This window comes from Diabrotica virgifera, chromosome 4 (assembly GCF_917563875.1).
Source record: "Diabrotica virgifera virgifera chromosome 4, PGI_DIABVI_V3a".
Lineage (NCBI taxonomy): Eukaryota > Metazoa > Arthropoda > Insecta > Coleoptera > Chrysomelidae > Diabrotica > Diabrotica virgifera.
Window position 1 is genome coordinate 127166662 of NC_065446.1, and position 25211 is coordinate 127191872.

A 25211-nucleotide genomic window follows, 5' to 3' on the forward strand; every position below is an offset into this window, starting at 1 on the left:
TTAAGATCCATAATTAATTTTTTAATGTTCAATTAATTAATGTTATATCACGTATACTGTTTATATGACCTCCTTTTGTATTTTTACATTCCCCATTTTCAGGCCACATACATCTGCACTTTTTACCATCCCATTTAAGTAAGTGGTTCTTATTGTTTTTAAGTAAGGATATTTTTTCCAGTTCTCTCTAATTTCCAGACTGCACAAGGCATCCCAATGTTTCGTTCACCGATTAAACTTGTTCGGGATGCCTTTTCCGAAGATGGAGTGGTTTCAGTTGTTTATAGACAGCATGGTTCGCGGATAGAAGTGAGGCCAAATAGATATAGAAACAGAAAGAAACAAAAACCAAAAGGAAGAATATAATTATAAAGCATGAATTTTTTAGTTGGATGTTTTTAAAGAATATATTTCTAAATTTATTAAAGTATAAATATTCGTTTATCTGTTATCAAATTATCTTAGCCAATGTTTGATGGTATACACGTTGATGATGTTTGATGATTTACGTTGTTATATGTAATGGTCAGTTGTAAAAGTGTAAAAGCTGCAAATATACAGTGTGGCCCAAAGAAAAGAGTCCACCTCCATATTTGGCAGTAGTTATTAAATTTGAAGGAAATGCAGTGGCGTAGCTAGCCCCACAGGGGTCTCCTATCAAAGTTTGTCGCGGGGCCCTTTTCCACGACTGATATGGACTAGTGCTAAAACAATGTTTACCAAAAGCAGCAAAAACGCTTGTATAGGTTAGAATAGAAATATACTTTATTATCACTGAAAGTTTTACAATTTTCTGAACAAAGATTACAAAGAGAAGGAAAAAAACAACAAATACAGTTTAGTGAAATTACCTAAATCGTCAATATTACAAAATAAACGATAATAAACTAAAACAAAAACAATCTATGCAAAATTTATTTAAATTTCAAATTGCATAATACTACCTTAGGTACTAATAAGTTCTCCGTATCACATCCAAATATAGATAAAAATACTTCAGTTACTTGTACATAGGGGTAAAAAATGTACTTTCTTAGTTATTAGAAACTCTTCTCCCGAATACTATGGTTTTTCAGATCGATAGGCTTTTTTGGTCATTTTACTGAACTTGGGGAAAGATGTTACAGTATAACTCAGTGGACGGGATCGGTAAATAGACATCAAGAGTTAAATTTCTGGTGGAGTAGTCATTGTTAGGTATAGCTAGATAGAGATGTACTTTGGTGTTTACAAATTAAGCAAACAAACAAGTAGCTTCTGCAAAGTGTTGTTGTATTGAGCTTCACTAAGGTATTAAAACAGATACCTAATTGCTCTTTTTTGTAATTTAAAAATAATATCGGACTCGGTAGCTGTACTAGAACCCCAAAAAGGAAGACCATATCGAAGATCAGACTCGAACAAAGAAAAATATGTTATTTTCGAAGATGCTAAATTGATTTCTTTCGAAACAGATATTATTGCATAGAAAGCTGAGGGGAGTTTCTTACTTAACAAACCGATAAGAAGGGACCCTTTAGTTTGCTGTCTAAAAAAATACCAAGTAATTTTACTGAATCAACGGTACTAATATGGCTGTTATTAAGAAGCAATGGCTGAATAATGCTACTGTCTTATCCACCTTAAAAGAGAGTAAATTAGGGTCGAACCAGATTTTTATTTTAAGTAGATCAGAAACTATAGTTGCATGAAGAGTTGCAATGTTTGAGTTGCTCCAAGTGATACTCGTATCATCAGCAAAAAGAAAAATGTTTCCATCGACTTTTAAATTAGTGATGTCATTTATAAAGACAAGAAAAAGTAGAGGACCCAATACTAACCCCTGTGGTACCTCACATACATTGTATGTGAGATTAATGTCAGTATTATTTGCTCTAACCAGGTTACCTCGAAACCCGTAGAAATGTATACCCCAGAAGGTACCCAAACAATAGGTACTGTTTCAAAAATATTCAAAGGTATAGCGATTACAAAAATTGCAATCTGGCATTATACATTATACAGTGTCTCACACTTAGCCAACGGTGAATGGACAAAGAAAAGTAGCTTGAAAACAAAAAAGCTGTGTTTTTATGAAATAACCGCGAGCGGCGGCAAATAGATATACATAGGTATATATAGTTTTGTTATTTCCTGACCGTGAATTTTTAAATAGAAACTTTTTAATTCCTGGGTTTTTCGGTCTTATAAATAAAACACTTTGTTATGGCTTAAACGTTTCGGTTACATGCCATTTTCAATAAGCACTTTTAATAATAATAAACATTACATAAATAGAGCACTAAAATTTACATTGCACTTGTTGGCTTGTCGTTTTGTTGTGGAATGCGAGCTTGGCTCTTGACATTGTATATACATAGGTATATACAATTTATAATAAGATATATAAAGAATCCATTACACGAAAATGTCGATATCCAAACAATACACACTGTTTCAAAGCGTTTTAAGAGTAAAATTGTGGAATATTTTGTTCAATTTTTGTTAAATGGAACTTTTGTTTCGACATGACGCGCTGGGGTCCCTGAATGTCGGGGGCCCCGTATAATTGATACGATTGATACGACGGTAGCTACGCCTTTGAGGAAATGCCGAAACAGCTCGATTTTAATTTTTACATTGCAATTATTTGGCATGTATTTCATACTAGTGACGTCATCCATCTGAGTGTGATGACGCAATCAATGATTTGTTTAAATGGGAATAGGGGTCGTGTGGTAGCTCATTTGAAATAATGTTTAATTCTCTATTCAGTAACATAAACAATAATATCATTATTTATACAGGGTGACATAAATTTTTTTTTGAATGGAATTAATTGTAGCAAAAGGAAGAATGTATGTAATTTATTTAACTCAGAATACTGTACTGCTGTCAGAAAATATAAAAAAATGTTTATTTTACAAATAAACAATTTTTTCGCTTATATTAAATTAAATCACAGCCTCCCAACCAACCTTTTGGCAGTTTGAACATTTAATTTAAGCGAAAAGCAACGTTTATTTTAGTCCAGAGAAATAAGGTTTTTCTCGTGACACATCCCCCTCCAGGCCGAAACCAAATTTTTTGAGTAGTATGGACATCTATATTATTAACCTATATGTTTCCTGCAGCCGATTTTGATGATATACATAGTTATAAACAAATGAAGATCGAAAAACGGCAAATTATCGCTTTTTTCGTCTATTACCAAAAAGTTAAGCACTTTAAACAAATTTAAGAGTAAGAAACTCATAAATCGTATAAAAAACTTCAATATGGCATTCGCTGAATATGTCCAACCTTATTGGTTGCTTAGAAAATTGCAAAATAAATCATAAATATTGAGTTTTTATAAATATTCGTAACTTAGGTAAAAATTAACTTAGAATCTTCTTATTACGCGGAATGCCGAGACTTCTTGTACTTAAATTATATTTTAAATTTCAAAGCAATTGGTCAAATATTTTAAAAGTTATTTAATTTATTTTTCCCAAATTCATTTTTTTTGCAACACTATAAGTCAGAAAATTATGAGGTTACAATAATACTTCGGACAGTTTATGAAAGAAGAACATTTATACTATTACCTTAATTAAAAATAAATGACAAAAAATAATTTTAAACAGTGTAAAATTATTTTGCAAAAACATGTCCATTTTTTGCTTACTTATAAACAATTAGAATAACTTTTTAACCGTTACCCGTAGAAAAATTATTTTTTCATATTTAGAAAGACTGAATTTTTATACACATTTAGAAAGAAAAACAACTGTTCTAGGACATTTAGGGACAAAGTTAGCCCCCCCAATTTTTTAATTCACATGTTTTTGCAAAATTATTTTGCAATATCTATAATTATTTTTTGTCATTTTTTTTAAATTAAATTAATACTGTAAATTTTCTTCTTTCATAAACTATCCAAAATATTACTGTGACTTCATCATTTTCTGACTTACAATGTTGCAAAAAAAATTAATTTTGGATAAACAAATTAAATAACTTTTAAACTATTTGAGCAATTGCTTTGGAATTTAGGGTGTAATTTAAGCACCATAAGTCTCAGCATTCCATGTAATAAGAAGGTTCTAAGTTAATTTTTACATAAGTTATGAATATTTATAGAAACTCAAAATTTATGATTTATTTGGCAATTTTCTAAGTAACCAATAAGGATAGACATATTCAGCGAACGCCATATTGAAGTTTTTATACGGTTTATGAGATTATTACTCTCAAATTTGTTTAAAATGCCCAATTTTTTAGTAAGAGACGAAAAAAGCGAAAATTTACCGTTTTTTGATCTTCATTTGTTTATAATTATGTATATCATCAAAATCGGCTGCAGGAAACATATAGGTTATTATTATAGATGACCATATTACTCGAAAAATTTGGTTTCAGCCTGGAGGGGGATGTGTCACCAACACGATATTTTTTTTCCTTATTTCTCTGAACTATTTGCCAAATAAACCTTTTTTTCTATTTTCCGACAGCAATAGAATGTATTTTGAGTTAAATAAATTACATAAATTCGTCTTGTGGTGTCAATTAATTTAATTCAACAATTATTGTTTTGGCCACCCTGTATAAATAATAATGATATTAATGTTAATATTACTGAATAGAGAACTGAATACCCTTTAAAATGAGCTTTCACACGACCCCTATCCCCATTTAAAAAAATCATCGATTACGTCAACGCAGCCAGATGGATGACGTCACCAGTATGAAATATATATCAAAAAATTGTAATTTGAAAATAAAAATCGACCTATTTCGGCAATCTCTTACAATTTAGTAACTACTGACAAATATCGAGGTGTACTCTTTTCTTTGGCCCACTCTGTATACATATGTCTATAGTATAGGTATGTTTTTAATTAGTAACTGTTCATCGACAAAATTAAAATCTTCACATTTTAAAATATAAATGGTTACTGGTTTTTATCTTGCTAGCTGTTGCCCTAAACTTTTCTATTTGGTTTCGCAGGTAGTTCAATTGATCTTGAAGTTTTTGCATCTGATCCAGGAGATTTATATCTGGTTCCGATGAAAGTTTCTTATCTGGCTCAGACGGTACTATAAGCGAACCCAGAGGAGGTATCTCAGATGGTACCGAAGGTTTGAACTGTGTCGGATCCAGAAATTTTACAGTAGGATCAAGAGGTACCACAGCCAGAGACGATTCTGATAGGTCTCCAAGTGGGATCGGATATTTCACAGGTAGTTGTGAAGGATCGAGTTGAGATCCCGGTAAATTAACAGCTGTACCTGGAGGTTCAGAAGGTGACTCTGGATATTTTATAGATGGTATCATTACTTCCGCAGGTGGCTTAATAAATACCACAGACAAACCAGGCTCAAAAGATACAGGTGGGCCTGGAGGACCTATAGGCTGTACTGGGAATTTAATAGATGACTCTGGTAAATCTGCAGGCAGGATAGGAGATTTCACAGGTGGTTGTAACGGATCAGTTGGGGGTCCCGGTAGTTTAACAGGTGACTCTTGACCTTTTATAGATGGTATCGTTGGTTTCACAGGTGGCTGAGTAAGTAGCACAGGCAAAACAGGCTCAGAAGATACGGTTGTATCTGGAAGACCTATAGGTTGTACTGAGGGTTTAACAGGCGACTCTTCCAGGCTTGCAGGTAGAATCGGATATTTTACAGGTGGTTGTAAAGGATCAATTGATGGTCCCAGTGCTCCAACAGGTGTACCTGGACGTTCAACAGGTAACTCCATAGGTTCCATAGGTGGCTTAGTAAGTATCACAAGTGAGTCCGCCTCAGAAGATATCACAGGTGAACCTGAAAAATTGAGAGGCTGTCCTGGAGGTCTAAAAGACGATTCTAGCAGGTCTGCAGATAGGATCGGAGATTTCACAGGTGGTTGTGTTGATTCAATTTGTAGTCCTGATGGTTTAGCAGGTGTATCTGGAGGTTTAACAGGTGACTCTGGTATATCTGCAGCTGGGATCGGAGATTTCACAGGTGGTTGAGAAGGATTAATTAGTGGTATCGATGGTTTAACAGGTGTACCTGGAGGTTCAATAACAGGTAACTCTGGATGTTTTATATATTCTATTGATGGTTCTACAGGTGCCCTAGTAAGTATCACAGGCAATCCCGGCTCATACGGTATCACAGGTGGACCTGAAATATCTATAGGCTGCCATGGGGGTTTAAAAGACGACTCTGGTGGGTCTGCAGGTGGGATCGGAGATTTAACGGGTGGTTGTGTTAGATCAATTGGTGGTCCTGGTAGTTTAACAGATGGAGCAAGAGGTCCAACATATAGCTCTGGAGGTTTTATAGATGGTCTCGATGGTTCTACAGGTGACTTAGTAGGAATAATAGACGAACTTGGCTCAGAAGGTATCACAGGTGGGCCTGAAGGTTCAAAATCTCGGTCGATTTGTTTTGGAGGTGTAATAGGTTCCTTCATTTTGCAACCGACATTGGGCGGCCAATCACATAATTGTAGTTGTGGATTAAAGTGTGTTCCAAATCCGCAAGACATTTCATAGTCTCCAGGGCACAAATAATACTTTGTGCAATCTTTTGGATGAGGGGCCGACCTATCACCTTTACCACATTGTGCCACAGAAGCTGAAATAAGAGTATATTATAAAGTTTTGAAAGTTTTAATAAATTTTTAAATATCTAGTAATAATAATTAGTAAAATAGTTTTAAAATAAAGTTTTCCCGCACGAGACTGCCGTTGATCCGAACGACGCGATAGCGGAGTTCGGGCAAGCAGTCAACTTGCTCACCCCTAGAGAATGACATTCGGGTGATACAATTCATTGGGGCGAGGAGGATTAACTCATGTAAGCAGGAATCACACCCCGCTTCAGTGCTCCAGACCATCCACTCCCCCCCCTGATAGCACTCTGATGCACTATAGGTGCTCTCAATCAGAAAAGTGCTTATCATATGGGAGTCCTGGGTGCACGGATCCCACATGAAATCCTACCCTGATCAATGCAGGCTAGCGTGGGGTGCTCTATTGCTCCTATCTCCAGTGACTTATCTTCAAACTGTTTTGCTTGCTCGGGCGCCGAGTCCCCGCTCTGGGCCATGTCCAGTTCGGTGACTCGGCGGCCGAGGATGTGGGCCCCTCATGAACGTTTTTTGGGCTTTGTTACTATTTTTTTATGGCTTGCGCATATTGTTAATGTTTTATTGATATTTTTAATGGCCGAAGTCGTTTTTTGAGTTTTTTGTAGATTTTTTTTGAGGGATGTCTGAAACGTATAAAAATCAACATTAATAAATAAACTGCTCGTCAAAACTTAGGGATATAGAAAATTATGCTGATTTTCATAGTTGATTTTTTCGCGAACAGACGGATTCCGCTATTTTGTTTTATTTTAGATTTTTCTTTAATATTTACACAACTGTGAAAAGGTTTACTCAAACTTATTTTTTGTAGTTATACCGGGTGGAAGAAAAGAAATGTCTTTCTCATGTTAAGTTTGAGACACGCTGTAAGGAGAACGAGGTACAAATGTGAGTATACGTCAGAATCGTATTGTAGTCTTATGTTTTTGTGAACATGTTTTAGTTTAAATGTCCTTGATATCTTTAGAAACAAAGAAAATAGACAATTTTGTAATTTAACATGTGTTTAAACCGAAACAAAAGTTTGAGACACCTTGTAGGGAGAAAAAGGCACAAAAGTGAGTATACCTCAATATTATGTTGTAGTCTCGTATTTTGTGAATATTTTATTTTTTTAATTTCTCTGATATCTTTAATAACAAAGAAACTAGACGGTATTACTCTTTAATATGTATTTATATGTTTCACATGTGTGATGTGATGCATGTCGTCAGAGTAATACCGTCTAGTTTCTTTGTTATTTACGATATTAGAGAAATTAAAAAAATTTAATATTCACAAAATATGAGACTACAACATAATATTGAGGCCTACTCACCTTTGTGCCTTTTTCTCCCTACAAGGTGTCTCAAACTTTTGTTTCGGTTAAAACACATGTTAAATTACAAAACCGTCTATTTTTTTGTTTCTAAAGATATCAGGGATATCCAAAAAATAAAATTTTGACAAAATATAAGACTACAATACGATTTCGATGTATACTCACATTTGTACCTCGTCCTCCCTACAGGGCGTCTCAATCGTAACATAAGAAAAACATTTCTTTTCTTCCACCCGGTATAAGTACAAAAAAAAGTTTGAGTAAACCTTTGCATAACTGTGTAAATACTAAAGACAAATCTAAAATAATAAAAAAAATTAGCGGAATCCGTTAATCTGTTCACGAAAAAATCTACTATGAAAATTCTGCAGAAATTTCTATATCCCTAACTTTTGACGAGCAGTTTATAATGAGATGCCAAAGGTGAGAAAGTTGTCGTTTTTGATAGAGCTACGATTATCTAGCGTTTATTATATATTTACTAATATTTGCTGTTTGGGTCTTATGTGTTTCCATCCATGGTACACAGCATGCCTTAATATCTCTTGCAGGATCCGGTTTGGGTGGTCTTCTAGCTAAGCAAATTTTGTTCTGGCTTTTTCCTCTATCATATCCAGTACTCTTATTTGCTTTAGGTCTCTAAATAAAAACCGTTCTGCGACGTATCTGGGCACTTTTGCAGCTTCTCTGAGGCAGTTGTTGTGTGCCGCTTGTATCTTCTTTTTGTTACTTTGACTTGTGTGACCCCATGCAAGAGATGCGTATGCAATTATTGGCAGGATAATGCTATTTATCAGTCTTAATTTTGTTTTCATAGCTAATTTGTTTCTTCTTTTTCTTGTGAGTCCTCTTGTTGCCGCTCTGACCGCTGCTGGTTTCTGGACTGTAGCGTTGACATGTGATGTGAATGTTAGACCTTGGTCCATTGTAACTCCTAAATATTTAGCTTCTTTTGCCATTCTATGGGTCTGTCTTGCAATGCAATAGCTGTTCTTCTGGGTCATCTCTTTTTTTTAAGATAACCGCTTGAGTCTTATCTGGATTTATTGCTATTTTCCATTAGATACTCCATTCTTCTATTGTATCTAATGCCGTCTGTAGATTTCTTACAGGTTCTCATCCAGGTTCATGTGTTTTGCAGCAATTGCAGTGTCATCTGCATAAAGCCTGATTAATGTTTCGAGTGTTCTTGGAACATCTGCTGTATATATGCTATACAGAAGAGGCGATAAAACTGTCCCCTGTAGTACTCCAGCTTTCGGGATTCCGTGTTCTGATATAACTGGTCCTTTCCGGATCCTGAAGGTCGCTTAGGTACGAGGAGATAAGTTTCGTCATGGCCCCGCTGTAGCCATAACCTCTCATTTTGTTTGTTAGTCCTTCATGCCACACTCTATCAAAGGCTTTGCTTACATCCAGAAAGGCTGCTCCCGTGTATTGTTGGTCGTTGAATCCAGCTGCTATATGTTCGGTAAGCCTTAGTATTTGAAGTTCGCTGGAATGTTGAGCTCTGAATCCAAATTGTGCTTCTGGGATTATGCCTAGCCTGTCTGTCTCTGATTGGAGCCTGGTTTGGATGACCCGCTCTACTATCTTACTGACGGCTGGAACTAAGCTAATCGGCCTGTAATTTTGAGAAAATATGTGGTTCTTTCTTGGCTTGGGTATCACAATTACATGGGCTTCCTTCCATCGATTTGGAAAAAGCCTGTATCTTTTCTTTGGCAAGGTTATCAAAATCATACTTTCAGTAAAATTGGTTACCATGAGGACGATATTGGTTTCCATAGGTTTGTTCCAACCCGTCACATTACCGTTCTTGAATGGTTACGAGTATGCACAGTAACGAAAAATGTGTTACTGCGCATAATTATTCGTTATTGCGCCCGCGTAACCATTCAAAAACGGTAAAGTGACGGGTTAGAACAAACCTCATCACGACGATTCAAAACCATTGTTAGTACATTCTTTGACGGTGTTTGCTGTAAGTTTTAAAGAACTGCTTGGACTGACATGAAATTTGGCATACGTATAGTTAACATGTCAAAGAAAAAAAGTGATATTGTGCCGATGTTTACTTTTGCCCTGGTAGTCGAGGCATTGAAGGATTGAGGTGTCGATTTTTTTGCAGTAAGACGGATTTTAATGCGGATTGGTGCGTTGGATTCGTGAGAATGTCAGGAAACTTTGTGAACTAATTTAATGAATAAGAAATCTCAAATTGCATTTGTACATGAAAAAATGCATTTCAGAAGTGCATTTTGAAATAGGCAATTATTATAAATTTGTAACTCGGTAAATAGTACGAAAAATTGACTCAATTTTCTTACTCGGGGGTTTTTGGGGTCGCTGAAAACGAATATGAGGTCGACGAGAGTCTGCAAACTACCTGGTGCCTGCAGCCGGTGTAATAAACGTCTTTCTCTGGAGTATTGTGGTAATTTATCATATAATTGGCTTAAACTCATTACTCGGGGGTTTTTGGGGTCGCTGAAAATGAATATGAGGTCAACGAGAGTGTGTAAACTACCTGGTGCCTGCAGCGGGTGTAATAAACGTCTTCCTCTGGAGTATTATGGCAATTTATCATATAATTAGTTTAAACTCGTTACTCGGGGAGTTTTTGGGGTCGCTGAAAATGAATATGAGGTCGGCGAGAGTGTGTAAACTACCTGGTGCCTGCAGCGGGTGTAATAAACGTCTTCCTTTGTAGTATTGTGGTAATTTATCATATAATTGGCTTAAAATCGTTACTCGGGGGTTTTTGGGGTCGCTGAAAATGAATATGAGGTCGGTGAGAGTGTGCAAACTACCTGGTGCCTGCAGCGGGTGTAATAAACGTCTTCCTCTGGAGTAGTATGGCAATTTATCATATAATTAGTTTTAACCCGTTACTCGGGGTTTTTGGTTTATTCCATTTTCTTCGATGTTACTATAGTGATCGAAAAAGGTGGTATTTTTATTATAAATAAACATAAATTTTTATTATTATAATATATTTATGGCTAAAAAGTTCATTATACAAAATTTATCGTAATTTATCTTTAAAATTCATTTTCTTCATCATTATCATCTTCTTCTTCATTATTGCCTTCCACTCTCGAGTCCAATGCAATATTTGTGCAATCAGAGCCTGCACAATTTTTGCAGGCTAAATTACAAACTAACCCATGCTTCCTGCACCGGCATGAGTTGCCGCAGTCTGACTTACAACAAAAGAAAGAAGACATCGAGCAGAATCCAAAAATGTAAAAATATACAGGGTGTCCCATTTAAAAAAACTAAGTTACAATCAACTTCCGGTATAACCGGAAGTAGCAAAGTGACCAAAATATTTTCATTAAATAGTTCATACCTCAAAACCCCTGTATTCCAATTTTCATTATTCTCTTACCTTTAGTTCTCGAGATATTTCTAATAGGCCCTTTATCTGCCTCACCCTATATATCAATCATTTTTACTTGATACGAGCAGTAATGAGATAACTGAAAAAAAATCGTAAGTTTGAATTTCAGATGAAATACGAGTTAGATCATCTATATGTAAGCACCATTATTTACCTGAATTATTGATGAAAGACACACTTGAATTTATAAACACTATCATAGAAATATATTACTAAAATGATTTGTTCAAAAATATATTAATCAATATTTTTTACGAAAAAATTCGACACGAGTACCTGAGCGAGTAACACCGTTTTTGCTGTTCTCCAAAATTACCGTGTTTATAAATAGTTTTTAAACTTGTTTTACGTGTAGCCGTTATATTAGTGTATACAAACGTTTGAGAGAGAAAGGCAATAAATCCTAAATGAAATTAGTCAAGAATGTATTAATACTGCCAACATAATTTTAAGCGCCAAATTAAAGAAAATGGAGATCCTGAACAAAATAATCATGTTTTTTATAATATCCTATGAAATTAGAACTTAGTCGTCTCGATATTTATTTTCAGTGACCCCAAAGACCCCCGAGTAACAAGTGTGGGCCAATTATTTAACAAATTACCAAAAAATTAACAACAAAATAGTCCAGAGGAAGACGTTTATTACACCCGCTGCAGGCACCAGGTAGTTTGCACACTCTCACCGACCTCATATTCATTTTCAGTGACCCCAAAAACCCCCCGAGTAACGAGATTAAGCCAATTATATGATAAATTACCACAATACTCCAGAGGAAGACGTTTATTACACCCGCTGCAGGCACCAGGTAGTTTGCACACTCTCGCCGACCTCATATTCATTTTCAGCGACCCCAAAAACCCCCCGAGTAACGAGTTTAAACTAATTATATGATAAATTGCTATAATACTCCAGAGGAAGACGTTTATTACACCCGCTGCAGGCACCAGGTAGTTTGCACACTCTCAACGACCTCATATTCGTTTTCAGCGACCCCAAAAACCCCCAGGAAGAAAATTGGGTCAATTTTTCCTACTATTTACCGAGTTACAAATTTATAATAATTGCCTATTTCAAAATGCACTTTTGAAATGCTTTTTGCTCATGTACAAATGCAATTTGAGATTTCTTATTCATTAAATTAGTTCACAAAGTTTCCTGACATTCTCACGAATCCAACGCACCAAACTGCATTAAAATCCGTCTTACTGCGGCAAAAATCGACAGTAAGGCCTTGTTTTGTGCTTCAATGCCTCGACTATGGGGGTGAGTTTCACACCCTCTCGGGGGCTAAAAAATATATATCTAAATTAAGTCCGGAAATGGATAAACTGACTAGTTATAAATAACTAAAGTACTATAGAGTTTTTTCACCAAGTCAATACTTTTCGAGTTACATATTTGCGAGTGAATATGTTCATTTTTCAACAAAATAACCACGTTTTTAGACGGTTTGTCGCAAATAACTCAAAAAGTAAGTATTTTGTCGAAAAAAACATTTTAAATAAAAATATAGCCTGTAAAAAAGTGAAAAAAATGGTGTATATATTAGGTCTTTATACCTAACAGAAGCAGAGTTAAAGCTAATGAAAAATAGGTTCATATTCGTCAAATTCCAAATCGAATATTTTAACTTGAAATAACCAGAAAACGAAGCACTTTTGCGGAAAACTCATTACAACTTTTTTAAAGTGTTTTAAAAGCTTTATTACTGTTTTTATAAAAAAAGTTTCTAGCATCAAATGTAAGCAATTTACGCTCAAAATAAAGTTTGTCCCTTTTGTTTCGACAAGAAAATCGGGAAGATCATCCCCTAATTAGCAACTTAAATGAAATTAAATTCTTACCGCTTCACAAGTTATTTTACTTACGTTGTGTTTATATGATCTGTAAGTTTCATCGACTCAAAGTGCTTATTTTCGAAAAAATTTGGTTTTAAAATAAAATTTTGAAAATTTTTAATTTTGAAAAAAATTAATTTTTTCAAAATAACTTAACATTCGTTAGAGATATCAAAAATCTCAAACAATAAACAAAGTCAGCTTTCTCTTTTTAAATATTTTGTATTGTGCTGTTTTTCTGTAAAAAAAAATTGGTTAAGATTTGGTGTTTTTAAATTAGCATACACTCGTGATTAGTGACTCGTTCAAGCCCTTTTAACTGCAGCCCTTTTAAAAATAAGGACTTTGAGCCGATGAAATTTACAGATCATATAAACAATACATACACGAGTAAAGAAACGTGTGAAGTTGTAACGATTAAGTTCATTTGAGATGCTAATTAGTAGGTGATTTTGCCGATTATTTTGCCAAAAAAGGGACCATCTTTAGTTTGAGTGTAACCTGTTTACTTTTGATACTAGAATTTTTTTTTATATAAAATAACAAAGCTTTGTTTAAAAACTATAAAAAAAGTTAAAATGAGTTTTACCCAAAAAGTGCTTCATTTTTTGAGTATTTCAAGTTAAAATATTCAATTTGGAATTTGACGAATATGAAGCTATTTTTAATTAGCTTTAACTCTGCTTCTTTTAGGTATAAAGACCTAATATTTCCACCATTTTTTCACTTTTTAATAGGCTATATTTTTGCTAAGAATACTTTTTTCGACAAAATACTTACTTTTTGAGTTATTTGCGAAAACCGTCTAAAAACGTGGTTATTTTGTTTTAAAATGAACATATTCACTCGCAAATAACTCGAAAAGTATTGGACTTATTTTGGACATACATTTTTTCACCCCCCAGAGGAAGTGAAAGTCACCCCCAGGGCAAAGCACACATCGGCACAATATCACTTTTGTTCTTTGACTTGTTTGCTATGTGTATGCCAAATTTCATGTTAATCCAAGCGGTTCTTTAAAATTTAGAGGTTTTGCAATATTTTATCGTTAAACAACGTACTTTGTTATTGTCTACTGATTTGAGTTTTCTATATTATGTCAAAATAATTTTATTTAATCGAATTATTTTGTTAATTTTAGTGCAGCCGATATGTGAAACAATTGTGCATTTAATGATAGAAGTATATAATTTGGACCACATATACTACACATATAAAGGTTCAAATTTAGATATGAGGCCATCTCAGATTTTGCCTTTTACAAAATGGCGGGCATTCAAAATGGAGATTAGGGGAGACTGGGGGAATGGGAGCCATCGGGTAATGAGAGCCACCCAGTTTTATTTAAATTACGCGCTTTTAAATACTTGCTGACACTGGTGACACGTTACCGACAATGCAGAGATGCAGCGACATCGTTGCAGATGTTTATTCAGTGTTGTTTGATTGTTGTGTGAGCATAGTAGACTTTTTGCAGTAATCGTTATAATACACGTGGTTTACAAAATTCACGGTAAGTTAGTCCCAACATGTTTTTCTTAAAAACTATTTTATGCAAACTAAACTTAACTACCTAAAGAATAATTGCATGTGATTTGTTTTTTTAATCACCTGGTTTTGGTAATTTTTTTCATAGGTTAAAATTTTCTAAACAAAACGAGTAATGGGAACCATTATGAAGACTCATCAGATGGGACTCATCGGATGAAGAAAATGTCAGTGATAAAGACCTTTGTGATGATAACTCGGATAATGAAGATGAAACAGATTTATGTTTTATCTGCTATGATTTTGGGAAAAGTGGCAGAACTGTGGTATCGCTGTACAGCTTGTGGTCGATGGGTACATGCAGATTGTTCGGGGGTTGACACAGCTAAAGATTATCTCTGTGACTTTTGTTTAAACAAAATGAGTTAAAAACAATGTATTACTATTTTTGTTATGAAAATTAAAAATTTAATACAGATAAAACTTAAAATAAATTGTGGTTCTTATTACCCGACTTATTGGGGCAATTGGAGCCATTCACTATATTTAGTAATTTCATAATAACTTTAACATAACTAAATAAATTTACGCAATAATAATAGCGAAGGATAATTAACATTTTAAAGTAGCTACTAGCCTGGACCGATTTTTTATATACCCTAAAATTTATTTTTTATTAAAGAATATAGTTAAGTGGTTCCCATTCCCCCATTCTCCCCTATACATATGTGACTAATAGCACGATAACTTTTGAACGAGACGTCAGATTTCAACTAAATTTGGTATATAGGTTTTTTTAATGAATAACATCGAGGTCTTGAGCCGGAAGAATCAGTTTACCAGAAGTTGTGTTTTTACTGTTTTTTTTTTGTAAAAATATGTTTCTTTTTCAATTCTTTCTGTTGTTCTGAAGCTATTTCCTTGTGGCATTTTTATGATTAATTATTTATATGGGAAATAAGCCACAATTAAAATGAAAAAAATAATTTTATTAACGTTTCGACGCCCAAATCGGGTGCCGTTGTCAAAATACAAAATATTACTAAAATAAACTAAAGTGTTGTTGCTAAGCAAAAAAATTCTTCTAATAATTTATTTAATCTCACTCATTTATATTGGCAATTCAGACATATATTATACATTTTAAAGTAGAAGACTTTAAAATGATATTGCCAATATTTATGAGTTGCATTCCTGGGACGACTTACTGAAAGATAGTTCATTCGATTACATGAAATTAACCCCAACTCAAGAATATCCGTCATAAAAAATTATAGCATGTGATATGTCTTTAAAAAGACAACCTTTAAAAAAACAAATTTTCCCTTGTGATTTACTATGAAGTCTCTAACGCGAGAATTTTACTGTCGTTGCATTTGGTTGTCTTTTTAAAGACATATCACATGCTATAATTTTTTATGACGGATATTCTTGAGTTGGGGTTAATTTCATGTAATCGAATGAACTATCTTTCAGTAAGTCGTCCCAGGAACGCAACTCATAAATATTGGCAATATCATTTTAAAGTCTTCTACTTTAAAATGTATAATATATGTCTGAATTGCCAATATAAATGAGTGAGATTAAATAAATTATTAGAAGAATTTTTTTGCTTAGCAACAACACTTTAGTTTATTTTAGTAATATTTTGTATTTTGACAACGGCAACCGATTTGGGCGTCGAAACGTTAATAAAATTATTTTTTTCATTTTAATTGTGGCTTATTTCCCATATAAATAATTATTCAATTCTTTCACCCTGTATATATAAATTTTTCAAAAAGGTAATACCGCTATTGAAAAGAGGGTAAAAATATTTTTTGGGAAATATTTTAAACTTTTTATTTATGTTAATTACCATTTAATAAATGCATAACCTATGTTCACATGTATCTATGGGCGGCAGATTCATTTTGAATGCCTGCCATTTTCGTAAAAGACAAAATCTGAGAAGGCCTCATATCTAAATTTGAATCTTTGTATGTGTAGTATGTGTGGTCCAAATATATATGCTTCTACCATTAAATGCACAATAATTCTTATATTAGTATTTGCAAGAATCTACCGCACATAGGTACGTACATGTGAAGATAGGTTATGCATTTATTAAATGGTAATTAATATAACTGAAGAGTTCAAAATATTTCATAAAAAAATATTTTTACGCTCTTTTCAACGCCGGTATTACCTTTTTGAAAAATTCATATATAAAGGGTGAAAATATTGAAAAATAAACAACATATTTTTACAAAAACATCAGGAACAACACAACTTCTGGTAAACCGATTCTTTCGGTTTAAGAGCTCGATCTTATACATAAAAAAACCTATATACCAAATTTGGTTAAAATCGGACATTTCGTTCAAAAGTTATCGTGCTGTTAGTCACATATGTATAGTCGCCAATTTGAATGTTCGCCTTTTTTGTAAAAGGGACAAAAACTGAGATGGCCTCTTATCTAAGTTTGAACCTTTATATGTGTAGTATATGTGGTCCAAATTATATTCTTCTACCGTTTAATGCACAATAATTCTTATAATATTTGCACGAATCTGTCGCACATAGGTACATGTGAAGGTATGTTATGCATTTATTACATGGTAATTAACATAACAAAAAAGTTTAAAATATTTCCTAAAATATATTTTTACGCTATCTTCAATGCCGGTATTACCTTTTTGAAAAATCAATATATGCAGGGTAAAAGATTTGAAAAAGAACAGCATATTTCTACATAATAAATCAGGAAAAACACAACTTCTGGTAAACCGATTCTTTCGGTTCAGGAGCTCGATCTTATACATCAAAAAAAGAACCTATATACCAAATTTGGTTGAAATCAGCCTTTTCGTTCAAAAGTGCTATTAGTCACAAATGTATCGTCGCCAATGTGAATGCCCGCCATTTTTGCCAGGTAAAATCTGAGATGGCCTCATATCTAATTTTGAACCTTTAAATGTGTAGTATATGTGGTCCAAATTATATGTTTCTATCATTAAATGCACAATTCTTATAATATTTGCACAAATCTGCCGCACTATTTCCTTAAAACATGAATACAATACATTTGAAATAAATTAGTAAATACTATCTAAATATTAGTTTATTGCATGTATTATAATATATTTTAAAGCCATATTACAACGTGTTCTACTTTTCCGCACTTCGTGCGTGAAAATTTATTTCCGGCACTGACGAGGGAAAGTGCAACTTTCGGAAAAGAAATGCTTGCGGGAAAGTGGCTGTACGGCTGCACGGCCGTAGAAATAGTATATTGTGCAACAAGTGCAGAAAGGTACTAATTTCTCACGAGTTTGAAAAGTTGCGGTACGAGCGCAAGCGAGTACCGCAATTAAAACGAGTAAGAAATTACCTTTCTGCACGTGTTACACACTATACTTTTTCTACAACCACAGTTTTTGCTAAAAATAAAAATCACAATTTCCAAACGAAGATTTATTATAATAATAAATTATAAAATTTAAACTGTATTTAAACAATACTAATCAATTTATCCTTATACCTAAACAATTTACACAGAAATCAGTTAAAAAATTAATGCACTGACTTAATTTGTTTGAATTTAAACTATTTTTAATATTAATTATTAAAAAATAATGTCACATTTGACGTTATATTTATGCAGTTACGGATTTCCACCAGACCTACTTCATTCGACGTATCTTGCTAAGGTTGCTAAATCCTTATTGGTTAATTGATAACTATAAAATGTTTACTAAGAATAAAATTGCAAATTTTTATTCGATAAATTAAGAGGAAACAGTAGCGATCAACAGGTAGCGAAAACGCGTTCCAAGATTGCGGCTGTAATTTTGAATATTTTTTCGAGATATTTGGCACACGTATTCGTAATATAATAAAGAATGGCCTTACAGAGCCCAATTTGAAAAATATATTAATATGTGGAAATTACTCTGTAATTAAATACAATATTAAAAAAAGAGCCTGTACCGCCATTAAGAAGAACAAAAAAATACACTTTCTTCAAATAAACTTTTTTATCCGATGCCTAGATTTTGTGTCAGTTTGGAACTACTAAAATTTTTTATTTCATTAGTAGTTCCAAAATGACACAAAATCTAGGCATCGGATAAAAAAGTTTATTTGAAGAAAGTGTATTTTTTTGTTCTTCTTAATGGCGGTACAGGCTCGTTTTTTAATATTGTATTTAATTACAGAGTAATTTCCATATATTAATATATTTTTCAAATTCGGCTCTGTACCGTCATTCTTTATTATATTACGAATACGTGTGCCAAATATCTCGAACAAATATTCAAAATTACAGCCGCAATCTTGGAACGCGTTTTGGCTACCTGTTGATCGCTACTGTATCACCTTAAGTATAATAATTATTGTCTTACAGGTTGTATATTTGTCTACACTTTAACCATAGATGTAAACAGAATAAATAGTAGAATGAGGTAGTCATTTGTAAAAGACCAAATGTAAAGTTCAAAAATAATGTGTTAAAGTAGCGAATTTTGTAGATTTCTCGGACACGAGTTAAATCGGATATTTTTTGAGAAGCACTTTCAAATCTAAAGGCGGACACAGATATCCGCGCCGCGAACTCCGCGCCGTGTGTGCGCCGCGCGTTCGTGGCGCGGTTATTGTTCGTTAAAATTTTTCATTTTGACGATCCAGAGGAAACTTACGAACGTTTAGTAATTGTAGATAATCATGTCTCTGTCCTGTACTTCTACTACATCTTATTTTGGTATTGTTCTGAAACTATTTTCTTGTGTTATCTTATGCAATTTACTATTTTATGTGGAATAAGGCACAGTTTGGGAACATTTCGGGAACTACCTTTTTCGCTTCCTGGCAACACAAATATAATGGTAGGGGAGCCCAAGCGGGGATTTTTGCAGTTACTCGAGCGCGTCAGATTATCATATGGGGAGAAACGTGGTACCCTGCAGATGTACCTCCACCATATATTGGCTCTTAACACAGGGGAGTTCGTTCAGGGGGGCCCGAAAAAAAATTTATCCTTAAAATACTCGAAATTGTCAGATTAAGATAAGGTAAGTTAAGTACATGCAAAAGAGTCTATATTTCAAAAATATGACGATTTGAGCGGGGCGTACGGAAATGGGTGAGTCAAAAAGTTTCACAAAAAAAAGCGAATATTTCGCGAAATGAAAGTCAGATTGAAAAACTAAAAACTACGTGTTCAATATTTTTCAAAAATATATCGAAAAATACCAAACTTGACACCCACGGAGAGGGGTGGGGGGTGAATTTAAAATTTTAAATACAAATCCCGCGATCTTTCGCAAAATAAACATCATATCGAAAAACTGCAAAATACACTTTATCAATGTTTTTGAAAAATCTATCGAATGGTTCCAAACACGACCCCCCACGGAGGTGAGGTGGGGGGTTACTTTAAAATCTTAAATGCTAGACCCCGTTTCTTATTGCAGATTTGGATTGTTTGTATAAAAATAAACAACTTTTATTCGAAGCATTTTTTTGAATTATGGATAGATGGCGCTATAATCGGAAAAAAGATTGTTGGAAATGGAAAATTAAATTAAAAAATGGGAAGTCCCCACTAAAATGGAAAATTTTACTTAACTTTTTTGGTTTTAGGACCTAATAATCACAACCCAATAGGTCCCCAACGCGCTCGAGTGACTGCACATTTAGCATACTTTGCTCCCCTACCATAATATATCTGCTTGTTCCTACAACCAGAAACAAACTTAGAGAACTATAGGTACTTCCAAGTCATGCGATACCTTTTTCGTTTTCCGGTGACACAATTGTAATGTATCTGCTTGTTTCAACTGCGGAGCTTCACTAGAAACGAAATTAGAGAACTATAGGTTCTTCCAAGCCCTGTGTTAACTTTTTCGCTTTCCGATGACCCAATTATAATATATCTGCTTGTTCCAACTCAATTGCTTCACCAGAAGCGAAGTTAGGAAACTATAGGCTCTTCCAAGATGTGCGTTACCTTTTTCGCTTTCCGAAGTAGTGTGTATTTGTATGTCCAAACATGAGGAATATTAATTAGGTGAACATCCGCTGGCTAGGGTGAATATTAATTAGGTAATAGGGTGAATACTAATTAGGTAACGCCAACAATATATATATGATTAGCAAAGGAATTCACATTAACAAAAATCAGTGACCATAACGCTCTTCATCTTCTCCTGTACGCAAAGTAATGTGTGTCTTATATTCTTGACTTTGTACATATCTCAAGATCTGACAGTAACAGTCTAATGCCTCTTCTTTATTAACCATGATTTTTGTAACATGCAAAAAGCAGCGGAATGTTATAATTGTTGCTTGTGAATGAACGCTATGGAATGGGGTGAATAAATTAAGAAATATTTCCCTCTTAATCGACGTAGTTACACATGTAGACATATAGTGAGAATCGAAGACAAAGGGGAATAAAATAAAACCTCATGCATGCGAACAGTAATAATTAAAAAATACGTGTGTTTCACTACATTGTATTTTATAATTGCATAAATTAAAAGTACCCAACCATGATTTAAGATTTAGTTGGATATCACATGCATTTGTAAAGATTGGTACTTTAAAACACACTAGGTGGGGGTGCTGCATACATTTCATTGGCTGGTCACCTGCTCATGATCAAAGCAGGGATTTTAAAATTCCATACCCATTCCATTAAGCTATAAAACCGTAGGTACTATCCAAGTAGTTTTACTAATATCATCTTCTTGTTTTCACGTACCTAAGTTTTCGATCGTAAAAGGTCACCAAAATCATTTAAAAATGTCACCTGATGTGGACTAGTGGACATAGAAAACAGCTTAAACCGTAGTTGTGGAGTGTTCGTCGTCGGCTTGGATACGAAAATGAAAAAAAAAAATAAGTGAAAAAGAATATATGTACGGGGTGCCTAACAAGTGGATGTAAACATCAAAACGCGACAACAAAAATTCGTCGTCGGCTTGGATACGAAAATGAAAAAAAAAAATAAGTGAAAAAGAATATGTGTACGGGGTGCCTAACAAGTGGATGTAAACATCAAAACGCGACAACAAAAATTCGTCGTCGGCTTGGATACGAAAATGAAAAAAAAATAAGTGAAAAATAATATGTGTACGGGGTGCCTAACAAGTGGATGTAAACATCAAAACGCGACAACAAAAATTCGTCGTCGGCTTGGATACGAAAATGAAAAAAAAAATAAGTGAAAAAGAATATGTGTACGGGGTGCCTAACAAGTGGATGTAAACATCAAAACGCGACAACAAAAATTCGTCGTCGGCTTGGATACGAAAATGAAAAAAAAAATAAGTGAAAAAGAATATGTGTACGGGGTGCCTAACAAGTGGATGTAAACATCAAAACGTGACAACAAAATGTGCCGTCGGCTTGGATTATGAAAAGTGATAAAAAATCTTAAAACATGACAAGTGAACAAAAAATAGTACGGGGTGCCTAACAAGTGGATGTAAACATCAAAACGCGACAACAAAAATTCGTCGTCGGCTTGGATACGAAAATGAAAAAAAATATGTGTACGGGGTGCATAAAAAGCATTTGTATTGTTTGTATTGTCTAACTTTCATTTTGGGATATGTAAAAACAACAAGGTAATCTTAATAAAATAAAAAGTTTAAATAATATTTCAGTTCTTTTCTTAACCCACACCTGACTTTTCTTTGTTGGAACTATCTAAATTAATAACATTGTGTTATTGGTTTAAATAGGTAAACACATATATTATTCTAAAATGAAAATTTTTTTTTCGGGATATATGTCCGAAAACTATATGGTAATCTTAATAAAATAAAAAGTGTAGATAATATTTCAGTTATTTCAGTTTTTTAACTATTTGAAGTAATAAAATTTTATTATTAATTTAAATATTTAAACAAACATATATTCTAAAATATAAATTTTACTTGCATTTCGGAAAATTAACTCACACCTGACTTTCAAAAATAAAATTTCCCGAAAGGAAATAATTTTTCAGGTATTTTTTAACCCAAAAATGAGTAGACCAAAAATTTCTTTAAAGCAAAGAGTGACTTTTTGCAAAATAATAACCTCTTTATAAAATAATAATCATATACCTCTGAATAAATATTCACGACCACAATTAAACGTAAAAGTGTAGCTACCATATACCGATCGGCTTTTACTCACCACAGCTGTAAATTTTTGCATTATGCGGAGAAGATACATTCGCCCCGCTAACGTAAAAACCCAGCATAGTTGAGCGAAAACCGATTCTCGATAGTGAATGAAAACGCCATGAGCGTACTTAATAAAATTTTTAGTCAAAGTATCTTATGATTTAAATATTAATTTTCCAAGTCATTTATGAAAATTAAGAAAAGATTTTTTGTCTTAAAGTTTTAAAAAGAAATATCTTTCTAAAACTAATATTATTTTTATTATTTGACTATTGGAAACAGGGCTACCTTACAGGGAATTTTATCATAAAACAATATAATATTGTTGTATATCAATGAAAAGGGAAAAAAATGAACAATTCAAAAATATATATAGCTCATTTTTAAATTCAATACAAAGGGGTAGTTTTTTTACTAACACATGAATAAAATTAATTTTCCAAGTCATTTATGAAAATTAAGAAAAGATTTTTTGTCTTAAAGTTTTAAAAAGAAATATCTTTCTAAAACTAATATTATTTTTATTATTTGACTATTGGAAACAGGGCTACCTTACAGTGAATTTTATCATAAAACATAACCCAAAAAAAGTTGCAAAACCAAAAATTTTTTAAAGCAAAGAGTGACTTTTACAAAATAATAACCTCTGATAAAATAATAATCATATATCATATTAAACGTAAAAGTGTATCTACCATATACCGATCGGCTTTTACTCACCATAGTTGTAAATTGTTTGCTAGATGCGGGAAGGAACGTTTGTCTCCGCTAAAGTAAAAAACACAGCATGGTTGAACGAAAGCCGATTCGCGATGGTGTATATAAATGCCATGAACGTACTCCATAAAATTTTTAGCTAAAGTATTTATTGATTTAAATATTAATTTTCCACGTTAGTTATGAAAATTAAGAAAAGATTTTTTAATTATTGTTTTAAAAAGAAATATCTTTCTAAAACTAATATTATTTTTATTATTTTACTATTGGAAACAGGGCTACCTTACAGTGAATTTTAGCATAAAACAATATAATATTGTTATATATCAATGAAAAGGGAAAAAAATGAACAATTCAAAAATATATATAGCTCATTTTTTAAATTAGATACAAAGGGGGGTAGTTTTTTTACTAACACATGAATAAAATTAATTTTCCAAGTCATTTATGAAAAGATTTCTTAAAATCTTGGTTTATTATAAAAATTATTTCTAAATTGATCATTAAAAAGCATATGCTATATATATTGAAAAGGAGGGGTAAAATAAAAACCTATTTATTATTGTAGATTTTTATTATTGCAAACAATACAATATGTAGTTAAACAATAAATGAACAAATTATTATTACAACACGCACAAATATGTGCACTAATGTCACTCAAATTCCCAGTTGAATGTTCAGTAACATGGACAGAAGGAACGTATGGTGGTATTCCACGAAGAGTCTCAAAAAAGCACGATGGGCACAAAGTGTGATTGTCTACAGCATAATAACATTGGGTCATACATACTGTCTGTCTGCATTCGTAAGACAAAAATCGCCTGTTGTTGACATCATTCATTTGTAATATTTTGGTATCGACTTCTTGAGAATCCATATCTAGGATTTCACAGTCTTCGAGGTCTGATACAGTTTCGGTAGATAGCGAAAAAACAAAACTGTCGTTAGTGTCACTATCACTTGCTTCACCCATGGGAATTTCGAGGTTTTCATCGTTACTCGGTGCTATGATATCTAAGGGATTTACTAACACGTCGTCCATTGGAATTTCAAGGTTTTGTTGCTGTTACTACAAAAATTATAACTAAATAAATGCAAACAAAAATTAATTTATATTTATCAAGTAGTATAGATAGAGGGGGTCTGGCATAGTATTTTCAAGTAGAAGGGATAGAGGGGGTCTGACATGTATCAGTGGATGGGGTTATAACCATCTGCTTTTCACATCTAAAAATAGTTCAAACATCAACAATCAGAGCGCCCGTAGTTCACGCATCAACAAGCAGGGTATCCGGTTTGTCTGGAGAATATCCGGTATAATAATGAACTTGGGCTCTAAAAGTAACATGGTGTGAGGGCAGTGGTCTTCAAGCATCAACAATCAGGGCACCCGTAGTTCACGCATCAACAAACAGAGTATCCGGTTTGTCTGGAGAATATCCGGTATAATAATGAAGAGGAGGGGCTCTAAAAGTAACATGGTGTGAGGGCAGTGGTCTTGTAACATCCTATTTAAGGCAAATTAGTGGAGCTCCTCAGTAGTTTATCGCGAATCATGAATACGTGCAGCAGGTGTGACAAATCGTATTCGCGTTCGGATAACCTATCGCGACATATAAAAAAATGCAAATACGGAAATGTGGATAGTGATAAGAATGGGGATTATTAT

General features: G+C 33.4%; 1 protein-coding gene across 1 annotated transcript in view; it reads right to left on the reverse strand.

The window, feature by feature from the left end:
- Positions 1-339: 339 nt before the first annotated feature.
- The window catches only part of LOC114343198 (nascent polypeptide-associated complex subunit alpha, muscle-specific form), a 122643-nt gene continuing 97771 nt past the window's right edge, over positions 340-25211 (reverse strand). Inside the window, exon 6 of the mRNA XM_050649313.1 lies at positions 340-6591. Within this exon, the coding sequence (XP_050505270.1) occupies positions 4895-6591 (1697 nt within the window). The 3' untranslated portion in view covers positions 340-4894. The remainder of the gene's footprint in view (positions 6592-25211) is intronic.